Source organism: Bombus fervidus, chromosome 6 (assembly GCF_041682495.2).
Source record: "Bombus fervidus isolate BK054 chromosome 6, iyBomFerv1, whole genome shotgun sequence".
Lineage (NCBI taxonomy): Eukaryota > Metazoa > Arthropoda > Insecta > Hymenoptera > Apidae > Bombus > Bombus fervidus.
This window is the reverse complement of record NC_091522.1, coordinates 8130076-8155607: the sequence shown is the minus strand read 5'-3', so window position 1 is coordinate 8155607 and position 25532 is coordinate 8130076. Positions and strand designations below refer to the sequence as shown.

At 36.8% G+C, this 25532-nt stretch overlaps 5 protein-coding genes across 11 annotated transcripts in view; 1 reads left to right on the top strand and 4 right to left on the bottom strand.

The window, feature by feature from the left end:
• Plexa (plexin A) overlaps window positions 1-4156 on the top strand; it is a 427193-nt gene extending 423037 nt beyond the window's left edge. For all 6 annotated transcript variants that reach the window (XM_072004837.1, XM_072004835.1, XM_072004836.1 and 3 more), the window contains one exon: window positions 68-4156. In XM_072004837.1, coding sequence (XP_071860938.1) covers window positions 68-241 — 174 coding nt within the window. In that variant the 3' untranslated portion in view covers window positions 242-4156. The remainder of the gene's footprint in view (window positions 1-67) is intronic.
• Window positions 4157-4219: 63 nt separating this feature from the next.
• LOC139987981 (patched domain-containing protein 3) lies at window positions 4220-10165 on the bottom strand. Of its 2 annotated transcripts, none has more exons than XM_072004854.1 (10): window positions 9156-10165; window positions 8122-8231; window positions 7799-8045; window positions 7640-7713; window positions 7092-7539; window positions 6499-6744; window positions 6078-6380; window positions 5428-5992; window positions 4832-5314; window positions 4220-4754 (listed from the first exon to the last, which is right to left on the bottom strand). In XM_072004854.1, exons 2-10 carry the CDS (start codon window positions 8220-8222, stop codon window positions 4357-4359), a joined length of 2865 nt encoding a protein of 954 aa, XP_071860955.1. In that variant the 5' UTR covers window positions 8223-8231; window positions 9156-10165; the 3' UTR covers window positions 4220-4356. The 2 variants fall into 2 exon arrangements, with proteins under 2 accessions (XP_071860955.1, XP_071860956.1); XM_072004855.1 differs by lacking the exon at window positions 9156-10165 and adding an exon at window positions 8725-8862.
• A 127-nt stretch (window positions 10166-10292) lies between these two features.
• On the bottom strand, window positions 10293-12703 carry LOC139987989 (uncharacterized). The gene is made up of 3 exons (XM_072004866.1): window positions 12160-12703; window positions 11791-12078; window positions 10293-10817 (listed from the first exon to the last, which is right to left on the bottom strand). Exons 2-3 carry the CDS (start codon window positions 11914-11916, stop codon window positions 10470-10472), a joined length of 474 nt encoding a protein of 157 aa, XP_071860967.1. The 5' UTR covers window positions 11917-12078; window positions 12160-12703; the 3' UTR covers window positions 10293-10469.
• A 138-nt stretch (window positions 12704-12841) lies between these two features.
• On the bottom strand, window positions 12842-17540 carry LOC139987983 (PI-PLC X domain-containing protein 1). Its single transcript, XM_072004857.1, has 7 exons — window positions 16991-17540; window positions 16444-16560; window positions 16147-16320; window positions 15607-15838; window positions 14960-15310; window positions 14463-14650; window positions 12842-13949 (listed from the first exon to the last, which is right to left on the bottom strand). Exons 1-7 carry the CDS (start codon window positions 17091-17093, stop codon window positions 13588-13590), a joined length of 1527 nt encoding a protein of 508 aa, XP_071860958.1. The 5' UTR covers window positions 17094-17540; the 3' UTR covers window positions 12842-13587.
• Window positions 17541-18588: 1048 nt separating this feature from the next.
• Window positions 18589-25532, bottom strand: part of Notum (palmitoleoyl-protein carboxylesterase notum) — a 32596-nt gene continuing 25652 nt past the window's right edge. Inside the window, exons 2-8 of the mRNA XM_072004856.1 lie at window positions 23733-24099; window positions 23332-23392; window positions 22982-23205; window positions 22589-22798; window positions 21910-22186; window positions 20867-21180; window positions 18589-20336 (exon numbers count right to left, since the gene is read on the bottom strand). Coding sequence (XP_071860957.1) covers window positions 19999-20336; window positions 20867-21180; window positions 21910-22186; window positions 22589-22798; window positions 22982-23205; window positions 23332-23392; window positions 23733-24099 — 1791 coding nt within the window. The 3' untranslated portion in view covers window positions 18589-19998. The remainder of the gene's footprint in view (window positions 20337-20866; window positions 21181-21909; window positions 22187-22588; window positions 22799-22981; window positions 23206-23331; window positions 23393-23732; window positions 24100-25532) is intronic.

The following is a 25532-nucleotide window of genomic DNA, read 5'->3' as shown; positions in this document are numbered from 1 at the left end:
GCGATTCTAATAGAATTATAGTTATTGCCAATTCTTATTTTCTCATTTTCTCGTTCCCTTGTTATAGTTGCATACGACGGAGTTCAACACGAATTGTGCCCTGTACGAATTATACACGTACGCGGGTAAATACAACGAACAACTGATAGTTACTTTGGAGGAGGACGAGTTTTCACAGAAGCAGAGATTGGCATACAAACTCGAACAAGTACACAATATAATGGCGGCGGATAACCCCTGATGTACCATGAACTCTATGAAGCATATGACAAAGCCCGCCCGCCAAGAGCTACCCTGCTGAATACTCTACCGCAGTTAGCTACTCTTAATGAAGCACCAAGAGGACTGGCCTATGTTGTAATCGATCGTCTCAGGTTTCCGTGCAAGCCAGTTATCTCAGCTTAGTACGCGAATTATTAATACAAGAAGAAATTGCACAACGGACCGCTAAACTGTTCGAACGGGAGAAATATAAAATGTCTACGAGGACTGAAGTGTTTTTGTGACAAAGTCTTCTGAATTTGGTCGCTGGTTGGCAGGTGTGGCAATAATCACAACGGCGCATTGTCACGCATAATTGTACATAAAATACCAAAATCACGATTAATTGTAATAGAATTATCGATGTGCAACCACACCACCCGGCGGCCACGCAACCACATACGAAATGAAAACTGAAAAATTTTTCGCGTGCTATGAAATCGTCGTGACGACGATTCACACGCCGCGACCGCCGGCGGATAGGGTTTTAAAACGAACGAAAAAAATAATAGAACATTAGTGTTATAAGTGAGTGAACGAATCAGCCGATCAAACCGATAACTTGTAAATGTGTTTAGAACGGTCGATATTTGCCGCCGCTATCGGAGATCGGCGATTTTTAACGAAGAAACATTTCCATCCACCGCTACTAGCTGAAATTTTTTTGAATTACGAACTGACGAATTTTAATAAATAAGATAATTAACGATTAACGATGATTAATTAAACAATATGGGTATATTATATATACATGGATGATATGTCGTATGTATATGTGTACATATATACACTTTATACCGGCGCAAAAGTATGTGTGTATGTATATGCAGTATCCGAAGAACGAGCGCGCGTACAGTATAGGCGCCGATACCGAGATATTTCTCTCGCGGCGATTACTCGTTGCACGAGAAGAGAAAGAATGAGCAAGAAGAAAAGGAACATGAAGAAACAGAGGCGTCGCGATAGCAATTTTCGTCCAAAATTTGTAAACGTGAGCTTCGACCGTCATTGATTGAGCAGGATGCCATACTGTACGTACGCCATGCATTACGCGTATTATTTATACTTACATGCATCCAAAACGAAAAAAAAAAGGAAAGAGTCATCCGCGAAATCGGAGACAGACTGTGTATTAGTTGATAGGTATTAATCTATGGACTATGGCCGCGCGCGAGGCCAGCTCGATGTGACGGTTGTGTTGAGTGTGCGTGCTTCCCCTCCTTGGTCTCCAGCTCATTGTTCCATTTTATCATTAATCGTTCGTTCTCATCGTCGTGCATCCATCACCTGATGTTCACCTGATCATTGTCGCGCAATTCATGTTCATCAGAAAAAAAATCCCTCATTGTCCTCGTGTCATCAATTACCTCTCTTTGTATTACATGTAGTAAAGATGTCCACTATCGGCGCCTCTTCTACTCTTTCTCATCATTCCTAAGAAATCACATTGTGCCACTCTCTCTTCTCCCTTGTAATGCTTCAACGCCTCCGTCGTCATGTTGTTGTCACTCTTAATTATTGTAATATATAATGAATAACGATCACTGTTGAGTATTGTCTGATTGTAATACATTGATATTGAATTGATATGAATTGATAATCATTAATTAAAGCGTAACATTAAACTTTGTGGATGTAGCCATATTGGTATGGGTGAAAGTTTAAAACAATTGATGCAGATGAGAGTGGTCGGGAGCCGTTCGCGATAGACAGCGCTCGAAAAGCCTCTTTGTTCTAGGAGTATTTTACCTGTACGCCATTTTCAAACGAGTCGAATCGTATAAATCGTTCGTTTTAATCTATATACATATGTATAGAGAGAGAGAGAGAGGGATCAAACCTGGTATCATCGTTTTCGAAAACCCTTCGCTAGGAATCTTCATAATCTTCGCTATATCATTTCTTCCAAGTTAATCGTACTATTAACGAACCACTTTTACAAACGCACATCGAAACCCAATGAGGTGTTTCGTCACGTGATAAGACTTCTCGATTCCGCGTAGGTTAGTTTCGATAAAATATCGAGACTATCGTAAAAGAATTCATATCGCCGAAGGTGTTCGAATCGGAGCAACCTTCGTGAGTTCTGTCAACGCGAGCGGCTGGTAGCGAATGAGTGTTGTTTGTGTATGTGTGAGAGTGTCCCGTGCGTCAATTCAATGTGCAGTTGTCAGTGGAGAAAGTATTTATTGCTCAAAAAACATCGGAAGACCGTGTGTGGGAAGGAAAGGCAGCAGGAAAAAATGCGGAGTTGGTAGGCTACGGGAAAGGAACGGGGGAGGGGGAATGGATGGGTGCGTAAATTAAAAAGCGGCGAACGTACGTGAGACATAAAGAAGAAAAAAATGGATCACAGACAGGGTACTCCGCCAAGTCGAGGAACACGAGAAGAAAACCGAGAAGATACTCACGTTGTTCAGTCGCTGTATCACTTACAAATGACAAAAATAAATAAATAAATGAAAAAATTAACAAAAAAAGACAGACTCGCAGCGCCCTCCCCCGCGCACGCCGACTTCAAATGGTACTAATAAACCCAAAGTGCCTCTGGTAGATTTTTGGGCATAAGCTTGAGTAATAAAGACTACATAGCGTTTACTATAAAAGCACGACTACGACGCGATCGCTGATTGTAATAAAACGATGATAATAATAATTTAAACAAAAGGAAAAGGGGAGGAGATCGAAAAGAAAAAAAAGGGAAAGTGAGACAAACGAGTAGGAAGGAGACAGCGAGAGAAGAGAGAGCAAGAAAGACAAATAGAAAGTGAGGGACAGGAGCGCGTGTAACGAACATGTAAGTACACGTGCTTACTTATTGAAATACAAAAGAAATAATAACAAAAAATAAAAACAACCCGAAAGGGCGGGGTGCGGGCGTACCGGGTGTACGCGGTGCGTACGCTAATTACACGTTTAGATAGGTATACATATAGTCGGTAGCCTAGTCTCTATATCAGTGTCTGCCCTGAGTGTCTTTCCCATGGTGTATCCCTATAAAGTGCGTGTACCTTGAACTCCTGGTAAGCAGACGTGCAATTTCCTTGAAACGTTCAATCAACCTCCCTCTTTGCTCAGTCATCATCAGCCTTTGAAACGAAGGAGAACCCGCCTCTCCCTTCTACCAACGTCCTCCTGCGCCAACTTTATCACCCCTTCCACCACCAATATCATCGTTATTATCATCAAATTCCCCTCCCTTCGTAACGCGTTTAACTGTGCTCACACATCACGCGTCCTTCGCCACACTACCGATCGGCACGTTTTGCTAAGTAAATATTATTATTGTATCGATGGTTCCTCATTAATTATGGAATGTACGATCCCAATTTGTAAAATTCGAACTAAGTAAGGAGATGTGTATCGCCGTATCGTTCGTGCGTGGCTTGCTGCCCCGGCAGTCTACTACCGTGTATGCTGAATCATATTTGGAGAGAGAACGTACGCCTCGAATCGAATGTCTTTGTCGAAGGATGACCGTGTACGTATGAGCATATATTTAAGTCTTCTTGTTTGCTTTGTCTCTGCTCGAGGAGGTAAGATTAATCTTACGTCAAAAAAATGGTCTCCATAAAAGGAAGGAGCGAGACCATTGGTACAGAGTGAGATGACAGATAAGAAAGACTGAGAATGACAGATCATTCGAATGAAAGATTTGCATGAATGTTTGTGGACTGTGTAAGACTGAGAGAGGCAGCGGAGGGAGCTTGCCAATCAATCCGGGGTCGCTCCCTCGCCGCTCATTTTTACGTCATAAACATTAATTATGATTATACATACAAAACAAAAAAAAGATAATGCATCCAGCAACACGATTACGTTACGTTTATAATAGTCATGTTCCTTTCCGATCAATAATTATTATTAATAAATCTATATCAACCTTGCTACATTATTTTGTACTTGTTTTTTTAATCTTAATATATTAGATAAATATATATATATATAAATAATGCCGTTTTTAAGTTATCCGATCTTTATTATTATTATTTTTGTATAAATGTGTGATTAATAGTACGGATAGTGTAATAATTTTGTATGTTTATTGAACCAAAAATAAATATTATTGATAAAGAATCATCTTAGGCGTTCTGTTTAACTCTCCGTCTCTTTATTTAGGGGACTAGTGACGGTGTCGCCTGTATCCTCCACCTTCCCTGGAGATTCTGGTTCTTTGTGTGATCGTAGACTTCCTGGTCCAATAGTGCTTAATATAACAGGCAGAAGAAATAATCCGTGCCAGAGACCAAACAATATTACTAAAACAAAAATCTTTAAAAACGCATGGAACACATAACTGTCCGAAAATACCATCATGGAAAGTGCAAGTAACGTCGAGCCAGCACCGTATGCAACCGCTGCACCAATGTACCTCACCGCGATATGTGCTCTTTTTGTACGATCTTCATTTCCGCTTACACTCGCAGCATTTATAAATGCGTGTGCAACGTGAGCAGCGTAATCCACACATAATCCAATGCCCAATTCCAAACCTGACAAACAAGAATTAATATAATAGTGTTGACAAAATTGTGCTATGTTGAAATTATCAAAGAAATTGATTACGCACCAATGCAAGATGCAATATCTATTGTCAAACCCCAAAAGTACATGAATCCGCAAACATCCAAAAGTGTAAGAAGTACACATAAAAAGATCCAAAAACATGTCTGCAGCTCAGCGATCAGTAACCCTGTCATTCCCATGACACAAATCAAAGCCAAGAAAACATTACGCTGAACTTCTTGAGCGATTAGTTTATCAGTGACCCACAAGCTGAATACTTCGCTCCAGACTGTGACGAAACCATTGACTCCAGCATCATGTGCCACCTGCTTACTTTCATCCATCGCCGGGATCCATTGATGAGGACCATAGAATCGCTTCAAGGTAAGATCTATGGTAGCTACTAAAATCGGTGCAGTACTTTCACCGCAAGTTAAACTTTTTTCAAAACGGAAATTTCGTTGATATTTTCCTCCATTTCGACTAAATAGGAACTTGGATAGATATTTTCGGAATTCCACGTCTTCTAGTATTTCATATCTTAAATCTGTTAATTAAAATATTTTATGTATATATATATTTATAAAATATATTATTGATTTGTTTCTTATACTTTTTTTTTGAATTACTATTGTTGCAATGATAAAAAATATTGTCAACCTTTTTGAAAATATTCCAAGACAAATTTGGCAAAATCACTGGGCCAAGAATTTATACTTTGTATCGTTGATAAATTTCCAAATCTCTCAGCCAAATTTATTATCTTTGGAAACTCGGCGGTATAATTAAAGTCTCCCATAAGAATCATTGCTTCGTAACCATGTGCGGGATATTGAGTGCGTCGTACGTCAATATATTTACTTAGATACGAATGGCTTGGTATAAACCAGCCTGGGTCAAACCATTGTTCCAATTTTAATGTACCCATAATTCCAGCCGATACTGTAACTATTGTTATTAATACTATCATTATCTTTCCGGGTTTTGTCAGAATTATATTTGAATATAATTTATTTATCAACTTGGCGGGAAGTTCTTCTTGCGGACTAGTGAATTTCTGTACAAAGTTTTCATGAACGATGCAAGGTAGTATCGAATTTCTTTTATTCTCGATTCGTCGGGCATCGACGGTAAAAAAGGCAACGTAAAACGTGACTTGAAATAAAAACGTCAGTAGCACTCCAACCGCCGCGTAAATACAGAATGATTGAAGGGATGGCAATATCTAGAATTATATATAAAATTTAATATATACACACACACACATACCTTTCATTTATGTAATAAGTTAAATGTCAATTCAATCTTACTGTGGATGCACCGATAATAAAGGCAACAACGTCAGTAAGAGAAGTAATAATAATAGCCGAGCCTGCATGTCCTAACATTAAAGCTATTCTTTCTTCTAATGGCTTATTTTGATTCAACTTGTGTGTATGTATTTCTTTCCAAGATGCCATTATTAAAAAATTATCGTCTATTCCGAGAGCCAACAACATAAAAGGTAAAGAAGTATGCACAGGTCCATACGAAATCCCAAGAGCAGAGCATACACTGATTGAAGCTATAAAGGCACCACCCACACACAAAAGACCGCCAACTGTAAGATAGACCTGCAGAAAATTGTATTTTGTAAAATTTAAAATTTGTGCTTCTCATAAAATCTTTTTATGAAGATCTACATTCATATTCTAACTTCTTATATCAAGGAAGGTTTAATATAGTACTCACTCTCCATTCCACCCAATTGTAATCCGAGAATATGACTAGAACGTAGAAAAACATTAAAATGAATCCTATTGATAATATACCAATATTTCCGAACATTGTTACAAATGTAACATCACCAAAGCTTCTGCCAGCATCATACCAGATAGCTAATGTATTATTTACATTTTTTTCATTATTTAAAATCTTTGCATTTTCGTGCAATATATTCAAATAGGATAGCTCCCACTGTAATACATCATCTGTTGCCTAGAAATAAAATGTTATTTTTATTCCAAATATTGTTATAATATATACAAAGCAAAATATATAGAATTTATATTGATTTTGTCAAAGATCTAAGATGTTATAAAATATATATTATAAATAATCTACTATTTTTATCAAAAAAAAGCGACATTTTAATGTTGATCTTGACAAAATCATTTCAAGAATAAAGCAAGGCCTAAATCATATAAAACATTTAAAGTATATGGTATATAATATACACATTATAAACTGTTTAGTAATAATATTTCTATAAGACTTTTGTAAATTCGAAACTATTTAAAACATTTAGAAATCATGATTTAGGCCTTTTTATAAACTTACCTTACCCAATCAGCTGTTCCAACATCGTTGCCAAAATTATTCATATCCACTTTTGAAAAGTTTACATTAACTGCCAATTGTGTTCTTACTGCTGTGGCTGAGATAATTTTACCCTCTTCATCTCTCGTTATACCACCCAATAATTCTGTAAAATTTAGTGGATGACCCAATGTAGGACTAATTTTTATGGTGTTTATATCTTTAATAATATCCTCCTTAGTTTTATGGAGAATCACATTAGTGTCATATTCCCAGATATCCAAGATACTGCTTAAAAGGCAAGCTTTTGGCAAATTGTTTACTACATTACAATAGAGCTCAGGATTAACATGAACTGCAGGTTCGAATACAGTGTTATTAATTTGTTTGTCTGGTTCAATTTCAAAGAAATCATCAGTTAGCAGTTGATCGCTGCGCTTTTTTCTATGTACAATACCTGATATGACAGGTACTCTATTCATTAAACAAAGAGAAATTAGTTTTGATTTTTAGTAAATCTTATAGTATCCATAAAATAAAGCTTGTTCAATAACATGCACAGAAGAATGCTTACTTGAAACATACATCTGTCCATGCAATTTGATCAGAAGTTTGTACAGAAATGACCTCCTTTGTTATTCCATTTAGCTGAAAGAATTTAAATAAACTAAAATGTACATTACACACATAGTGAAACCTTATTACAATAAAATATATAAGTAAAAGTAGGTACTCTTGCAAGAACTTCTGGTTCTAATACATCATCAGCAGTTAATATTATATTCTCCATTCTCAAACCCTGTTCAAATTGTTCGAACATCCATTCTGTGTCACGAACAAAATCAGAGTCCTGTGGAACCCATAATTTCACAGGATTTTTTTCTTGATGAAAAAAATATAAACCAGAAAGAGAAATTAATACTATCACAGTACTTCCAATTATCCATTTCAACGGTCGTCGAGCAATTCGCAACCCGAGTCTGAAAAAAGATACAAACTAAGTACGTGACAACAAAGAATTCTTATAATATTCAGAGGGCATATTATCAGACCTACCTATAGAAAAAATGTTCCACCACTTCTGACAAACGCTGTGGTATGCGTTGCAGAAAGCTTCGAAAAGACCGTTTGCGAACTATTCTCTCTTCTATCTCCATTTCTTTACGCTGAAATCGAATCACAGCACCGTGATTTTTCTTCGAATCATGATTGAATTTTACGCGCAATAAGCGTAAAACTTATCGAATCACCTCAAATCCGTTCGTAATCCGAAATTACGACTTTATAGTCAGTCCTTTGCAACGGGTGAAGGACAATGTATACCTAACCTCTAAATTTGACGACCGATTAAGTACACGAATAGATATAGAAATGTAAAGAAAAGTATATAATCAAAGACGAACACTTCCATTTGAAGCAATTTGTGCACGGAACTTTTGTCTAGCTCCGCGAACAATCGACTGTCACTATCCATAGTGACCCTTCTCAACTTATCCCTCGTTTCGCTACATCAGGTTACATCTGATAGACGTTATGCTATCAGCGCGCGTAACTATCGTCTAATGTTATCATATGAGTGGACAACGGAATTACATGCATCGATGGTTAATAAAAAGTATCTATTTAAAAGAAAAATTAAATAAAAAATTTGTATGTTACCGTTTCTATACACTGATTTTGTGTTTTAGTCCCAACGAGGTCTAGAAATTACCGTATATACATATACATATTTATTTTTTTGCCAAGTTTTTAGAACTAGGATTGACGTGTATACCGGTTTTGAATGAATAAACATAGCAAGATTTAAATTTTCCAAGAAATTGTAGTGATGTAACCAATTAAGAAGATATTAAATTCAAGATGCAAATAATTTCTAGATTTACTGTTAAGAGAACATTTATAAGAATATATTATTAATAAAAATATATTACAATTTAAGTATATAAAAAATGAAAATATTAAAATGTCTAACACAAATATTTGCATTGTTGCTTTGCATTATAATTTGCATTTTATTTCAGTATAGACGACTAACCCCAACCTTCACAATTTCCGTGTAATATGGAAAATTACAAAGGAAGAGAACTTACCAGGAGCACTACACGATTTCCACTGAGATCGATTCTTTAAAGTATCACTCGTACTTCTTGCCAGTTGAGTCACGACTATGACGCTTTGCTCTACGAATCTGAACAGGTTGCACTCAAAATTAACTTAATAACTGACTATTGATCTCAAAGACGTAACATAACGAACACGTCATAATCTAGACAAGCTAAATACTTATCAATTAAATCCAATGATAACGAAGATATTGCACACCGAGGCAGTGTTCGCTTTCAGTACGTTAGCAGTCGAAACTCGAATAAGCACGATAATCGCAGCTCTTATGTGGAGTTGCATGTGCACATGCTGTCTGTGAAACAATAACTATAATTAATTTCTTCTGCGGTTTCTTTCATGTCTAATTACGAATTAGTAATCAGAAGGGTGCACGACATATGACTGATGAAGCGCAATGCATTGTCTTAATTTCTCTGGCAAATAAATTAAAATAAAGTTACCATTTTAGTTCCATAAATGACAATATATATTCTGGTTTATCGGTTGTTAATTCACGCATTGAAAAAGTAGCATGACGAAGAGCATTGTAATTGGACTAAAACAGGAAGTTGATAGATCATTAGAAGAACTGAAGATTTGTTTTTGTAACGAGTATTGTGTAACATGCACCTTATCCGGATACTTCAAGAGATTTTATAATGTGCTAGAATCACGTTATTCTTTGTGTAGAAACTAAAGAAAACATCTTAAATTGTGACTGTGAAAAGAATTGGTTAAGAAGTTTACTTATCATTCGTGACGTTTTATAGACCAGATTTGCATTTTTGCTACTAGCTTGTGTTAATAATGAGAGTTATTGGACACTAATAGACACGTATTGAACACGGGGTCAAATACGCGCTGTACTTCTACATCGATTAAATAATTGTAAATTATTTGAACTGCATCTTTGTTGTGTTAAATAAATTAAATTATATAAATTAAATATTCTCTTTGACCTATTGTATCAATATTTTCGTTCATTTATTTGCCTGTATGTAAAACGCCTATTAAAAACTGTTCATTATGTCACATATAGATGGTACAAATATCCCGAAATTCTTTCCCGAATATTTTACAAAAAAAATCTTCAATAAATACGAAATAAAATATGACACAAAAACTTTCTTTCATATTTTAATTTTATTAAAGAGACCTTTATAAACCGTACTAATGATAACGTCTACATTTATTGATTTACGCGACACGAGAGACGTTGAACGCTAAGACTACTTATCGTATCAAAATGCAACGATCACGTTTCTAGAACTGCAGGAAATACGTATATTACTATACCGAGATCAATATGCGTAGTAAAACGCAGATACGACGGACATGTAAGTTAGAATGCAAAGTTCCAAGGTGGATAGAATTGTTATGCAATAACGATGCAGGCCCACGAATTTAATGTAGAGCAACGTACGTAATATGCTAACTACTGCAAAAGCGGGTAAAATCAATCTAGCCATAGGAAACAGCGGTGACGTAGTCAGCCATATCGGTGTAATTAGCAGATAAGGGATTACAATTCCAAGATCGTGTTGATGTGCATTTCTGACGCGAACCACGTCCTCGTGACCGCCTCCGGTCGGACATAAAATTATGTCGGTACCTGCGAACCACATTTTGTCCTCCTTGCTATGAATCACCTGTGAAAAATCGATTAAAACGATGCGTTCCAATTATGGACTTATAAATATTATTACGTTAAAAAAAATCTATTATCAATAATCTCTCCTTCGATAATCAGACTACACTTTTCGCCAAGAACATAAATACGTATGTAAACAAGTGCTTATGTTCGGAACTACTTCCGTCACGATAAGCGACGTAGCGTAATATAAATAATGGTATGATCAAAAGTATTTCGTGTTTTTATTGATGTCAATTAAGAACATTGAAATGTTTGAATGTATGTTAACTCTGATTTGTCTGTTAGGTAATTTTGATAAGCCAGGAAATATGTATTTTATAACATTCGATAATGAAAAATCTCAAGAGATAGCAGTGTATCTTGAATATACTTCGTCATACACATACAGACGCAGAAAAGATATTAGGTGGGGCAATATTTACACTACAATTCTTATCGTTATAGCTACGATATTCAAGATCAAACGTTATTGATTTCTTAAATCCATTAATCAGTTGACACTTAGCATATGGCAGAATAGAAATCGTATTGGTATACAAGTGATGATTTTGAGAGATTAAATTTAATCATAAATTGCTATAATAACATTAATCTCTATCATGATATATTTTCATGATGTAGGAAAAATATATATAATGAATTTCCTACAGTAATAAATGTAGAATACTGGTTTAGGAAAAATAACACTAAATTAAATTATCTTTTTGATTTTTAAAAATCTTGAAAATTATTTCCATGATTGTCAGCCAGCCATCCATGTAAACATAATATAATTTAATTTTGACACACATATAGAAGATTAGGAATAAAAAAATTATTACGTCGAAGGGATTGATAGTCGAATGATAAATTATCACATACATACGTATCTCCCGGTTAAGAGATTATAAACCACCAGACAGACTTTTTATTGATACCTAATGCTAGATCAAAATAAGGATTATATAAGGAAAATAAGGATATTTTACCCGTCTGGTGGCTCGCATTCGCCCAGTTAGCCACGTCAGGACGTTCATCTTCAGAATGAGAACGCATGACCACCAAACGTAAACGACCCACAGCTCTTTCACCTCGTTCGTAAGATTGTTCTCCATTGTTTCACGTTAGCCGTCCAGCTGGCTTCGTACCGAGAAAGAAAACGCGAAGAATGGTCGACGTAGCTCGTTGTTTCCTTAACGTTTCATTCATCTCATTGCGTGCACCATTCCGTATCTCGACGAGCAAGAAGGGGACTATTTATCAGTGTCGTGATAAAGCTACGATAATAGCGGTCAACGAACGACGGAGATAAATAAACACAAAAAGGAAAGAAGAAAAAAGAAAGAGTAAGAATGTACCAAAGTATCGAAACACGAGGCGTATTTCAAAGTTAGTATGAACGCGAGTACGCGAGTGGAAAGTCGGTTAAACGAGAGGAATCGACGGATGGAGCCGTGTTAAAATTCACTTCGCATGGATTCGTTGTCGTTCGCTGCTACCAGACGACTGACTACCTCGAAAACCGGTGTCCCGAACGTGATCTCGCTTTCTACAGTCCCATTTGGAAGTCAAATCGATGCGCGCCACGCTGATTCTTCGTTGGAGCACGTTTCGGAAACGTCGCGGCATTTGTTTCGAACGAACTCGTTTATTTTCCTCGGTGGAAACACGGCCGCGTTAAAAAGTTCGGGAATTGTAGGACACGTGGTTCGTGCAGCAAGTTTCCGCCGTTGAATTGAATAGCTTCGTGCTGACACGATGCTGAGAAATGCGAGTTTGTAAAGTTTTCGTGTTATGTGAGATTGGCTTGATGATTTTTGGAAGTGTGAAACGTTGATTGAGCAAACGTATAGCGAACTCTACATTTTCTTTTTGTTTGAAATCTTAAGAATATTAAATATAGTGATAGTAACTATCAAAAGTATCCGGTTGTTATGTACGTTTGTTATATCGTTGAGTTGAATTTTGGAAAATAAAATTTTGTTTGTTAGCTCAACCAGAACATTTTGACCGCCACTATAAGAGAGATAAAAGCATGTCTTCTCGTTAGTACATGTATTGATACTTCCATTTAAGAGCTTTTAATGTACATGTCTCTTACAACAGTTATCCTAAGATTCTTTATCACGGTCAATCGATGAATCCGATCTACTAAGAAATCATTAATCAGTAATTTATAATTCCTTAAAAAGAAATTACTGCCAGTTTTATCCCTTTAATCCCTAAGCATTTCTATTCTTCCTTATACTTCATCCTTCTCGATCTTTCGCATTTCAAAGATAATTATCAGTTTAATTAATTCAAATAAATTTAATAAACACCTATATTTTTTCTGAATATTTTCATAGAATGTTCTATCGAATAATAAATTTCAAAATCTTTTCGCTAGAAATGGCTTAGGAAACTTATTGCAAAAAATAATTCGATTAGTTATCGTATTTTTAATTATTCGGTTGTTTGAAAAGTTTCTTTCGTTTCATAAGGTGATAACAGATGAACAACAATTTCTGTTTTATATTATTTTATTGAATTAGGTATGATCCATTTCGTTCTATTTCTATTATTATGTTCGTGCATAATTGAATAAATTAATATAAAACAAAAAATATTGTGCATCTATTATTTTCTTATAAAACGAAAGAAACTTTTCGGACAACCTAATAGAATTAGAATCATTTCTAAAGAAAGTTCGAAAAACTTCACATAATCCGCACTTTTCCTCCCACCAAGAAAATAGCATCTAATTAAAGTGAAATCTTCGTAGAGTATGCGAATTTACTGTCACGTTACAAACGCCACTGGGCGATGTTGCTCTTCTTAATGTTCGCCTGTATCGACACGTCGATCAGATTATTTCCGAGGAAGAAATCCGTCGCGACGATGTTCGTTTCTTTCCACCATTCCTCTTGAAACTTGTACGTGAGATTTCTGTTCACCGAGTCGGCCATCTGCCGCAGTCCGCCGGATAAATTGAAGATTATGTCTAGCGGATACGGTGTTAATTCCGCCATCACCGCCCACAATGGATTTTGACTGTTCCGGGACTTCTTTGGACCAATGATAACTTTCTCCAGATATTTGAACAGCCCTTCCACTGTTTGTTGATTGCCCCAGGCTTGAGACATCGTTGGCCACAGCCAGTCGTATTCTAGAATAAAATTGATTTACAAATACGATTTCCGAAATAAAATTGAAATGATATTGAAAATAAGAATGAGTACTGTGCACATTATATTTCTAAAATCCTCTTCTTGGATATTTAAATAATATAAAGTATATGTATAATATATATACAGTGTACGTTAAAATAAAATACCTGATAAACTAAGTACAGATGACTGAAAAGGTATTACCTGAATATTTTATACTAAAGTATAATTTTTCGCAATATAATCTATTTTATTTTGAAAATATTGAACAACTAATGTTGAAAAGAGTAATAAATATTCGTAAAGAATAGATTTCCTGTAGTCTCTCTTCTTTAGTATTTTATAATTTTTGATAAAATGTTCTAAATATCTAAAATGGTCAAGTGCTTTTATGACCAACTGTATAAAATTGAAGTAAAATTAGAACTTTCATTAAGTTAATTTTTATATCTGGATGAATCTGCATATTGACCTAGGTAATTTTATTGAACGGAGGTTGATAGTAAATTTACCATTAACGGTGTGCTTGTCGCCGTAGCAAATTATCAAGCGTTTCCCTCCGGTCCAAATATCATTCAAGGTCGGACCCAGACCTTCGACCCCTCTATCGGGTTTTAGAATCAAGCCTTCGAATTCTCGCAAGAGGATCATGGCCAATCGACGATGCCTACTCGGTCTATCCTCAAATCCCACGGGAAATCTAAAAGTAACACAATTCCATGTTGAACATCGTTTCCCTCCAACTATAAAATATGCAGTTATTCTACTATATAAATATCGCCAAATATTATTCCAATTTTTCTCTCAATTCTTATCCTACAATAAGGTCACATACATGACTTTGGAACAAAAATTTCCTTTCAATTGTTAAATACAAGATATAAATATATTGACCTACTGCACACAATTTCATAGCCATTTGAAATCAATTTTCATCACGAGCACCGAATTGTTCTCTCGGTATTATTGATCCGTAAGTCGTCAATGTTGTATTATATCGCCAATTTACCTATGAAAATCCATGATGACCACTTCTCCCCTAGCGACGTTCAGAAAGTTTCTCACGTCTTTGATGATGGCCGAGAGGGGGGTGATCCGGATGACATCATGATTGATCCAGAATCTGCTTATGTGATTGCCCTCTTCGATGGCAGTGCCGTTCGGAATTGACGGATAATAACCAACTCTAATGTCTAGATACCTTATACCATGCACTAATTGTGTCCATATATCGCGATCCTGTGTCAAGAGGTATCTTTGAAACGCGTCCCGCCTCGTCAGATCACCGTGCTTGTAACATCCGGAATTATGCGTCCCGGGTATCATTAAACTTCCTATCGGAAGCCTTCCTAATTGCCTCCTAAAAAACATAGCAAATATTTTTTATACAAATTTTCGTAAAGGAAGATATTCTTTCTTAATAAGGTTTATTGAGAAGAAAATCTTCCAGTAATGTTTATTAGAAAAAATTTCGCAATGATATTTGTTTGAAATTAAAGAAAATGATTTTAGTACAATTTGAAAAAATAGATTCTTAATTTTAATTTCATATAAATTTTCTTAATGAAGAAATATTCTTTCCGAATAATGTTTATTGGCAAATGAAGAAACTAATTTGAATAATGGTTGGAAACTTATGGAACATAAGTATATTACCTCAAGTCGTACATCCATGTTGGCCAGATTTGTAAGCAGGAACTGGTAAGGATAACTCCATCCTTGTAAAGGGCGGCATGATGTTTCAGGCAATGTGGACCAGGAAGCGTCGCGCCATCCTTGGTATCCCATCCACCCGGAAGTGGTGGACGACCCACAGTGATATTCGTTCGATAGTAACCGCGTGGATATTGCAGCGAAGTCAAAGTCAGCTTAGGCTTCACCGTTTTATCTGGAAGCGCGATGTCGATGGTTGCGTCGACTGATATCGAAATGGTTACTTTTGAATTTTAAACTTCGATGAAATTGAAGAAAATACACGCTTTTGTTCGCTTGAATGGTTCGTGTAGCTTCTTTTGAATAAATTCATGACATATGACGTATATAAAAAAGTAATTGCCATAGAAATGGAAAATAAAAGTTATCGAAGATGAAGAAAGGAGCATAACGAAACTATAGATTAATAAGCATCGATAAGACAGGATTTAATCCTTGAATCACGAGTTACGACGTTCAAGAGAAGCAAACAAAACTTATTACTATGTGCTGGGTCAGCAGTGAACACCTTGATGGTATCTGGGTATCCTGTGCCCGATGGACAATCGAGATCCCAATTTACTTCGAGCTCAGCGTCGACCACCTTGTCGCTGGCAGCGATTGGTCTCCACAATGAGGAGACTGTCAGCCATACTTTTCCGCATTGTGCTGCCAATGCTAAAATCACGAGTGTTATCGTCAGCAATCTTTATCGATCGAATTATACGATCCAAGCTATTAAGAATATTGCAAGTGTAATTCAAGAAGCACAGGAGTCAGAAAATTTAGATTTACGCTCACCGATATCGCAAAATAAATGAAGAAGCAGCAATATTACACCCTTCAGCATCATCGAGTGATATTTTATCCAAGCTTCCCGTATAAACCGTACTCCAACGTTCAGCGTCAAAGATTTACCTATATTTATAAATAAGGATGAAAATTCAATTATAAAAATGATCGAAGTTATGAACCTCTCGACGAAGGTTCCTATAGAACTAGATAATTTAATTCAACAATAAGCGAACATGTAGATTTTTTATTTAAAATATGAAACTCTTTTTATAATATCAACTTTTACAGTGTTCTGAGTCTAGCTACCGACTACTAGAATGTCTTATTACTTAAAAGAATCAAAAGTTTGACAAGGGTTATTTTTGTTACTAGTTCATCAATTTTTTTTACTTTTTAGTATAACTATACCATATCGATTTCAAATTATGATTCCCACGAAGTCTAATATCACTCGAATAATCAAAATCGAAACAAAAAAAGAAGACAATAAAAAGCGAGATGAAAATACGAAAAAGCCGAATCCGAACAGCAGAGCAACAACAAAAGCACTTACACGTAGCGCGCACACTCCGCGAGCCACTAACGACGCAGCGAGTCGATCGCCAGGAGTCCCTCGAGTCCTGGTTCTCCTTGCTTCTCGATGGCCGATCGAGCATTCAGTCGCGCTTCGTTGCCCGCCCACGGAAGCGTCGCCGCTTTCCCGCGTCGCTTTCTTGGCCTGCAGCTTTTCAAGGCGATCGCAAACCGCTCGATCGGCTCATCGTCCGGCGCGGCAAGCGAACAACGATCGATTCACGGAGTACCGTACGCCGTACAGAAGCGACACAATGAAGGAGAAGAATAGGAATCGATCGCTCGTTATCCTGCTGGTCCAACCGATCCCGTCGTCTGGAGACAGTCCAGTGACTGAACGATAGACAACCGAACGACCCGTAACCGGACCAGTTTAATATAGAACCCGCTCGCTTATGGGACATTCAAGTACATTGTGCCATCCTTCCATCACTTCCTCGGACACGTCAATTGCTCGGTGGGGACCACTAGGCCGTCCTCGTCGCCCGTCCGATGGAACGTGTTCCGTTTTTCTCTGTCCACCGTTCGATCATCCTATCGACTGCCATCCAACCATCGGGGGTCAGACCCGGTCTGACCCGCCGGCATTAAACACCATTTCCTGCGTATGCCGTGGAATATATAGTTTCGAGACAACGACTACGGAGGGAGGGCGAACGGATCGGAGTACGCGCCGGGCACCAAACATCGACGGATCCCGGTTCACCGGGGTTTGGGGACGGATTCTGATTCTACATTGAATTATCACCCTCGCTCGTGGCTGAACAAGCGGGGAGGAAGGGACGGTAGTCGTGAGAGCTAACAGGATGATGATTAGGTACAGGTGCAGCCAACGAGGCGACTCGATTTATCGTTACTCCACGTTCGATGATGTTTACCGAGCACCGACTATGTATCCTTGGTGTGTATATTCAAGCCATAGGCTTCTCTCGAAACTGTTTATCATTCGCGGTATGTGTTTTTCGAATAATTTTGGACGAACGGGAAGATTCGATTTAGTGGAAATTAATTTCTTTTTTTGGATTGTATTCATTGGTGTAGAATGGTTGACATAGAATTACAAAGATTGTTATATGATAGAATATCATGTTTTGCCTGCACTGTTCTGATTATAGGTAAATGGTTTAGTATTTCGCAGAAATATACACATGAATGGTTAAATAGTTTATTCATTTGTTCGATACCGTGAATTTTAGAAAATTAAACGTGTTTTAAAATTGTAGTCAATGAATTAGATTCTCTGACACGTTTTTATCGAAATTCTTTCTTCCTTAATAATTAGGAGGTAGTACATGTATTTTGCTACTTTTTACGTAAACTCTGATTATAATTCAATTATGCATTATTGTCTTTTTTCATACTAGAGTTTATTAAAATATCTTCAACAAATGGCTTGAAATGTTACCTAAAAAATATATATGTGCCTCTATTTTAAACTCTTGTCAAAGAACAAAAACGCGAATGCGATTCCATGTGAAAATTCTATTTCTACCATTCAGCCATGTCGATGTTCTACATACAAAGAAACGAAGCGATTGATTAAATGGTACACGCAATAAAATAAAAAAACTCTATAACTCGTTTAGTATAACAGATATACAATTTATTTACAGTCTCACGCGGGTACAAAATAACAATGATTTGTATGACGGACGCAAAGGTGAGGACACAGCGTCGAAGAGGATTGATATCGATTGCAACGCGCGAAAAATAAATTAAACGCTTAGAAGAATTCTTCTCGTCTTGATCGTCGCATTTCTTTCTCTCGCGCTAAATAAATAATTAGTTAATCCTACAGAGAAGTATGTATATTACAGTGCCTGGGTACAATTAGATACAATAACCCGCGGCTTCTTTTTATGCGCGCGCGCGCGTACGCGTTAACCCAACTCCTTAATTACTCTTGTCGCGTTAAACTCTTCTAATCGGCGTTTACAGTACAGAGAAGGACGTTAATACGATTTGATTCGTTGAGGTAGATAATTTAATCAGTCTATGAAGCTGCTTTGTCGGTCGGTTTGCTCGTTATTGGCATCAATTCGCAAAACTCGGTTCCGGCGCATTCTATTGAATCGAGCTGAACGTTAACTTTCAGTTGAGCCCTAGCTGGACATTGAATGCGGTACGACCATAAGCCGGCAGTATTAATACTGAGCGTCTCCAGTTCGAACTTCTTCGGTATACGTGTAACTGTTTCGATATTCCTCGGAAATTGCGTTACTTAGTTCGTTCGAGCTTTCACAAAAGTTTCTCGATCTTGATCAGTCTATCAATAGTATACAAACAACTTTATTTAATTTATCATACCAGAAACTATAATTCAGAAGATCGTTCTGCGAATATGCTGCTTTCTATCTGACCAGGTACAAACGTTGAAGAGGGAAGGATGTTTTGGTAAATTGAACGTCAAGCCTCATGGCTGATCAGCGATCGCGTCACCGCGAAGGCGAGTGAATTAATTCGTAACATGATTATATGCCCGTTTACTTTACCTACAACCTATCAAATAAATTAAATTACTCGGCTACTCGCGAGGTTGGTGTGAATTACACGCTTCACACGCTAGAACGAACGACGAAAATTGTTTAAAGAAATTGTCGTTGAATTAAGTAACTTGCTAGAAGATGAATTCGACCATCAAACATAATCGATTCGATTCCTCTAACGAAAATTCTAAGTATTTCATAGAAACTCTAACGAATACTTATGTACAATTTAATTCAAATTTAATGATGTTAAAATTGTTTCAAAAGTCTGAAAAAATTCAAACAAAAAACTATGTTCTCTTCTAGAGACGCATTAAACGCCTTGTTTCCTTTCAGTCTCTTCTTTTCTAAAGAAGATTCCCAAGGAAATGTTCATCTTCATCGAACAATAAAAGAAAATGACGGTCGATAAAAGTGCAAATTAAAGTCTTATTTTCTTTTCCATCAACATCGTCATTTTCTATTGTTCATCTTATGGAATGTATCTTCTTAATGCGACGAGTCAGTTCGCTCGTTGCGTAAGAAGATTTAACAGTTCGTCGTGATCCATACTGTTCAACGTTTGTATATCGATACCCAACGCGTTCGCCACGCTCTTCATATCGAGGCCGAAGCTCTTCAACAGCTCGATGAAGTCCATTTCCTCGCCGGTGAACGGGTTGTGCAGCTTTGGGCAGCTGTGATTACACTGCGGCCAAGTGCAACGTTCGATTAACCGGAAGTGGCAGCCCTGGACACACTTCCGTTTGCCAGATGGTATCACCGAGCGCTGCGGTCTGGTACCGTTGAACATGCCTGTATGGTTGCTGTCGTTGTTCTGCTTGTTACCCTTCCGACGACCTAGAATTTCAACGAATTTCAGATGGTCCATTTCATTCTCAAATATGTACATTCTTCGACGAATACGATAAAAGAAATAGACAACGAAGAAAATGTAAATCGTCTTCGGATTAAATAATCTGAAAAAATTTCCACGTAAGGAGCTAATTTGTTGGGGGAGATATGTTAATAATTTTGTTCAAACGTAAAATTTTTGCCCCATAAAAAATTAATTTGTTAGCAGGGTTTTGTTAATAAAGTAGTGGCAAAGTGCTTTTGTAGACTGAAAAATTTTACCTCTTTTAATTAAAGTAGCATGGATTACAAAAATAAATATCTCAACAATTGTAGAGAACTACAAGACGAGGTTACTTCAAAATAATTATTAAAAAAATTATGCAGAAGTTATAAAAAGTTATAAAACCAAAAGAAATATCGAAGATATAATCTAATATTTTGCATCCATAATTAATTCTTATATATTCATCTAGACACAGAATCATGATTGTATTCATAGTTGATGTATATGTATATATTATATAATAATTTACCTGTAGATTTTCTGCGCTCGTGTTTCTCCTTCTTCATCTTCGATATCTTATTTCTGTCCCTGCGTTTGCCTTTGTGCTTCCGTCTCTTCCTCTTCTTGTTCTCCCTGTCCTGCATCAGGGCGTTCGACGAAATCTTCCTCTCGATCGATTTACCGATCATCGACGATCTGACTTTTTGTAACTCTGCTATGAAGTCGTTCTTTCCGCTTCTTCCCGGTTCAAACGAAGTTCCGTTTCCCTTCGTCAGACCGGATCGTAGTAACTTCCGCAATGACTTCGCGCACGGCTGGTTCGTCTCAATTGGCGAACGAGTGCTGAAATTAACACGGACGAAGTCAGTTCGCTGCCAGTTTCACGTTGAAGCAAGCGAAACGGCGGAAAATGAAAGAAGCGCTTTGTGTAACTTTTGCTAGAAAGTACAATATACAATAACCTGGCTTTTGTTGTTCAGTATTTTGTAACATGATGATGTAAATTACAACATGTATTACACAACTTGGCTTTTGTTTATTAATTTAAAATTATTATATGAAATAGGATTTATGAATAAGTAGAAAAAGATGAAAAAATATGCAGGGTATACATAAGTTAGATACAAGATAAAAAATATACAAATTAAAATACTCGTTATAATACACTATTCAGAATTACTACAGGGTCGTTCTCTATATCACTTTAATTCTTAGTGTCTATATATTCTATTTTTGATAATTGTTTTAAAGATAATTTTTATTACTATTTCATCTCATTTAAATAACATGCTAATCATTTTCTCTCTCAAGCTTATAGGACTCCTTTACTTTTGTTTGCTTAATTAATACACTAAGTTCATTCATGATAGCGATCCCTTAATTATTCTAAATAATGTTAAAAGATGAAGCAAATCTTGAATGTGTGTATTCATAAAAATATTCATAAAAATAACTTACGTAAACATATACAATCGAATAATATAGTACAATTTGATTCATACAGAATACTTCGTTACCTTTTGTATTTTGTATTCTTGGAAAAATTATTTTTGGAAAAGACTTGATACTCACTCGTTTCGACGGTTTCCAATCGGTATTTGCTCCCAACAGTGCAACGCCTGTGCCAAGGAAATCTCATCTATCTTGACCAACTGCCAATCTCTCTTCGTCAGAACGCTATGACTAATACAGCTCGGAGCGAAGACCGCGCTAACGTTTTCAAATGTTTGTCGCAGACTGTCACCCATCTTGTGTATATAATCCCATTGTTGCTTAGTCACCGGTGCACCCACGTTATCCGCCGACATCTGCGCTTCATCAAATAGCCATTGGAAAACGAACAGCGGCGCTATGAATTTGAAAATGAAAAACAAACATTTTCCTCAATTAATTATTTTACATCGAAATTTGTTCAGCAATCATTCTTTTTGTTTGACCATTCTAAGTTTGACGAGCAGCTTCTTCCCTTTGAAGGTTTCAACATGAGAAATTTGGAAGAAAAGAGGCCTTTGAATTTTTGAGAAAAAATATTTTTCTCATTCAATTAGTTTACAATGAAGTTTGTTTAATGATTAGCCTTTTTGTCAAATATTTTATATTGTACTCGAAACAAGCATCGCGTCTTCGTCTTAGAATCGTCGATTCAGCAAATTTAAAGCAAAATACAGTTCGATGTGAAATGGTCCTCTGAGGCGGCGAAATGATAAAATATAATAAATAGAATAAACAGGTAAAATGGAAGTTCCTTTACCAGTCAACGTCGGATATAGTCTGTAGCCAAAGTAGCACCTCCACGGTTCGTTTGGATACTTGTTGACACAATTGTGCGGCATTCGAGCCTTCCAAAGTTCCATCCCCTTGTGGACAACGTCAACTGGTGACAAACCGTTTGGTGAATAGGGAGCCCTGTCGAGAAACCAGCCCGAATCCGATACACCTCTTATCGCGATATGTTTCAATCCTGCGATTCGTCGTAGTAAAAATTTGAATAAAAAATTTTAATTAACGTATATAAATAATATTTAATATTTTTATTCGCAAATTTAATGATCTAATAGATCTTTCAAATCAACATGGATCCGTATTTATCATAATATTGCATTAAGTAAATTCTAAAATACAGAGAAGAGAAAATGTAACTCACCCAGATTGTGATGAACTAAGCTGTGCACGTGATTCAAATTCAACATGACACCGGTTCCACCAGCGCTACTACCAGCCAAGAGAAGGGAGCTTGCATTCTCAAGTCCAAGAGGAATCAGATCCCGCACCACTTGCAGTACAATCTCTGCACCCATGAAGGAGAACATGTCATTCGGTAAAGCTCTAGTACCGCTCCAACTGTCACTCGTGCAATACGGGACGAATCTAGAGATACAAGGAAATTTAGTTATGAAAATTTGATGATTACGTATCTTCAAGAATCGTTCAATATCGTAAGAAAATTTTAATCCATTTGAGAACAAAAATATGGTCAAGATGGACAATACCTACACGTGATTCGCATTCCACCAGTACGGATTCTCTTCCGGATTAGCTGATAACAGGCCACCAACTGCAACAAATTAGAGAAATTTGTTATCGTTTCTAAAATCCTATAACTTTGATTTTAATGTTTCTTCTATCTATAAGTACACGAACGATCTGAAAAAAGACGCCCTCTTACTTATTCGAACTTCTCTCCCATTTTAACTACATCCACTAAACCTTATTGTGTGTTGCTCGGGAGAAATCGAACCCCTCGAGCAATACGACATGTTATCACGTGTCGCGAAACTCGTTAAACAGCCGACAGACAGCAGGGAGAAGATTGCGGAACGGTGCAGCGTTCCATTGCAAACGTTAGAAAGTGTCGAGTTAGGTGAACATACGACTTTCCAACGGAAGCTACTCACCGTCGCGTGTCTCAGGCCACTGAGTCGACGTCATCAGATGCCTCAGCCTGAGCCACCTGTTTCTGCAGCTCTTATGGTCGTAGCAGTACCAGCCACCTTCTAAAAAGATGATCCACCTTTTGGAACCATGCGACTTTCTCAGGTAGAACCCTGACTGGGATCCGTCGTTGCATGTGATCGACCTGTTGCTCAGGTAGACCCTCTTCAAGCCTCTCTGCTCTTCTAAACCGTATTTCTCCAGAATCTTGATTAATTTCTGGATCGTGTTGCTCTGGATCGTTGCCGTACTAGAAGACACGGAAACGGTGTTCGTCGGTTTCTCTTCGGCGGCTATCGTCAGCATAAGAGCCGTCAGGCACACTGAGATCTGAAATCGATGCGAATGATTCGTGGTATAATACTTTCAATACCCGTAGCTATGATTTAAACAAATCTTACTATCTGATGCGATTTTTTACAATGCTTTCAGTGAAGTTGAAGTTTGCGAAAGAATTTGTGAGTTATGAGGGCGTAAGTTTGTGCAGTTGGTGGGTTTGCTGCTTTGGTGTTAACACGATACTTTTTTAGAGTATACGTAACCAATCACAAGTTCAAGCATATGGTGGTTTTCTACAAACGAGCTTTGGAAATTTTTTGGAAAATATTTCTATGTATCGATGGCTTTATCCTTTTCTGCAATTTCCATTTGGAAAATCCTACATCATGTTTGATCCGTTTAGAAGCCAGCTTGAGCAACTCTGTATCCCAAAATTTTCTTAATTTTAGTACAACAAGCATTCAATTTTTGAACTTAACATTTAAAAATTTTTTAAAGCATCTAATTCCCCAAGTTATTGATTTCAATGGAATTGATTAATTTCACTGAATTATCCTGCAGGATTTTAAAACGAGAAGGTTATTAAGAGAATTAATTAGTTAAAACACAGTCGTACAAAATTTTCATTATCAAAGATAAAATAGAGTCACGTAATTTATAAAAAGCTCTTTTCTGGACTGAACAATTTTGAATTTTATTCCTAACACGTTTATGCTGAAAAAATTCCAATCTCGAGCACGTGGTCGGAAATCAAATTAACAAGATAAAGGACGAGAATCCCGTTTCGCGGGACCGCGTTATAAACTGGAAACTCCGGCTGAGTACGTTAATCACCGCACCGTATAGTCTATGATAATGAGCCGACGGAGATACTGTGGCTGAGTGAGCAGAAACTGCAAGCGAAGGAGATAAGCTCTTCATCGTCGGTCTCCCACGTAGTTCGAAAATGACCATTATTCAACCTGTTAGGCAAATACATCTTACGATGGGGTAAACAGGCTACCTGTTCCAATCACTTTGATCCCCTTGGCGAACGAAGGACGTGCCGTCATGTCGAAGAATTCATGCCAGTGACTTTAATACGTTAGCTTGATGAATCTTAACTAGATTCTCATTATGATGTTGATAGTAATGCATTAATATTTTTTGCTTCCATGGCTCCCTTGCATATATAGAAAGCATCATGTAGATACTTTACCCTGCTACATTTTTTGCTCACTTTTGACTCAACCATATTTCTTAAATAAAAACTATCTCAAGTTTGAACAAGATATGAAAAAATTCTTAACATTTCGATTCTGTGTTTTTTGAGTTACATTTACATACTATCGTCTTTACATACTGTCATTGTAAATTTAATCATCATACATGAATGTAAACTCCATATCAATCGGCTCTTCTCTTCGTTATTAACAAATTCGACACTCATGACAATGATCCAGTCTTCGTTGGGTAAGGATTGATAAAAAATCTTTCACGTTTTT

Bases quoted from the DNA above. Each gene is read 5' to 3' on its own strand.
- LOC139987983 (XM_072004857.1), bottom strand. From the start codon at position 17,093: ATGCTCGATCGGCCATCGAGAAGCAAGGAGAACCAGGACTCGAGGGAC. The intron at 16,561-16,990 runs GTAAGTGCTTTT...TTATAAATATAG, and splicing joins GCGGAGTGTGCGCGCTACGT to GTAAATCTTTGACGCTGAAC. The intron at 14,651-14,959 runs GTAAATTGGCGA...TGTTACTTTTAG, and splicing joins GTCATCATGGATTTTCATAG to ATTTCCCGTGGGATTTGAGG.
- LOC139987981 (XM_072004854.1), bottom strand. From the start codon at position 8,222: ATGGAGATAGAAGAGAGAATAGTTCGCAAACGGTCTTTTCGAAGCTTT. The intron at 6,745-7,091 runs GTAAGGTAAGTT...TTTTATTTCTAG, and splicing joins ATGTTGGAACAGCTGATTGG to GCAACAGATGATGTATTACA. The intron at 5,315-5,427 runs GTTGACAATATT...TTTAATTAACAG, and splicing joins CTTGGAATATTTTCAAAAAG to ATTTAAGATATGAAATACTA.
- LOC139987989 (XM_072004866.1), bottom strand. From the start codon at position 11,916: ATGGAGAACAATCTTACGAACGAGGTGAAAGAGCTGTGGGTCGTTTAC. The intron at 10,818-11,790 runs GTAAAATATCCT...GATTTTTCACAG, and splicing joins GAATGCGAGCCACCAGACGG to GTGATTCATAGCAAGGAGGA.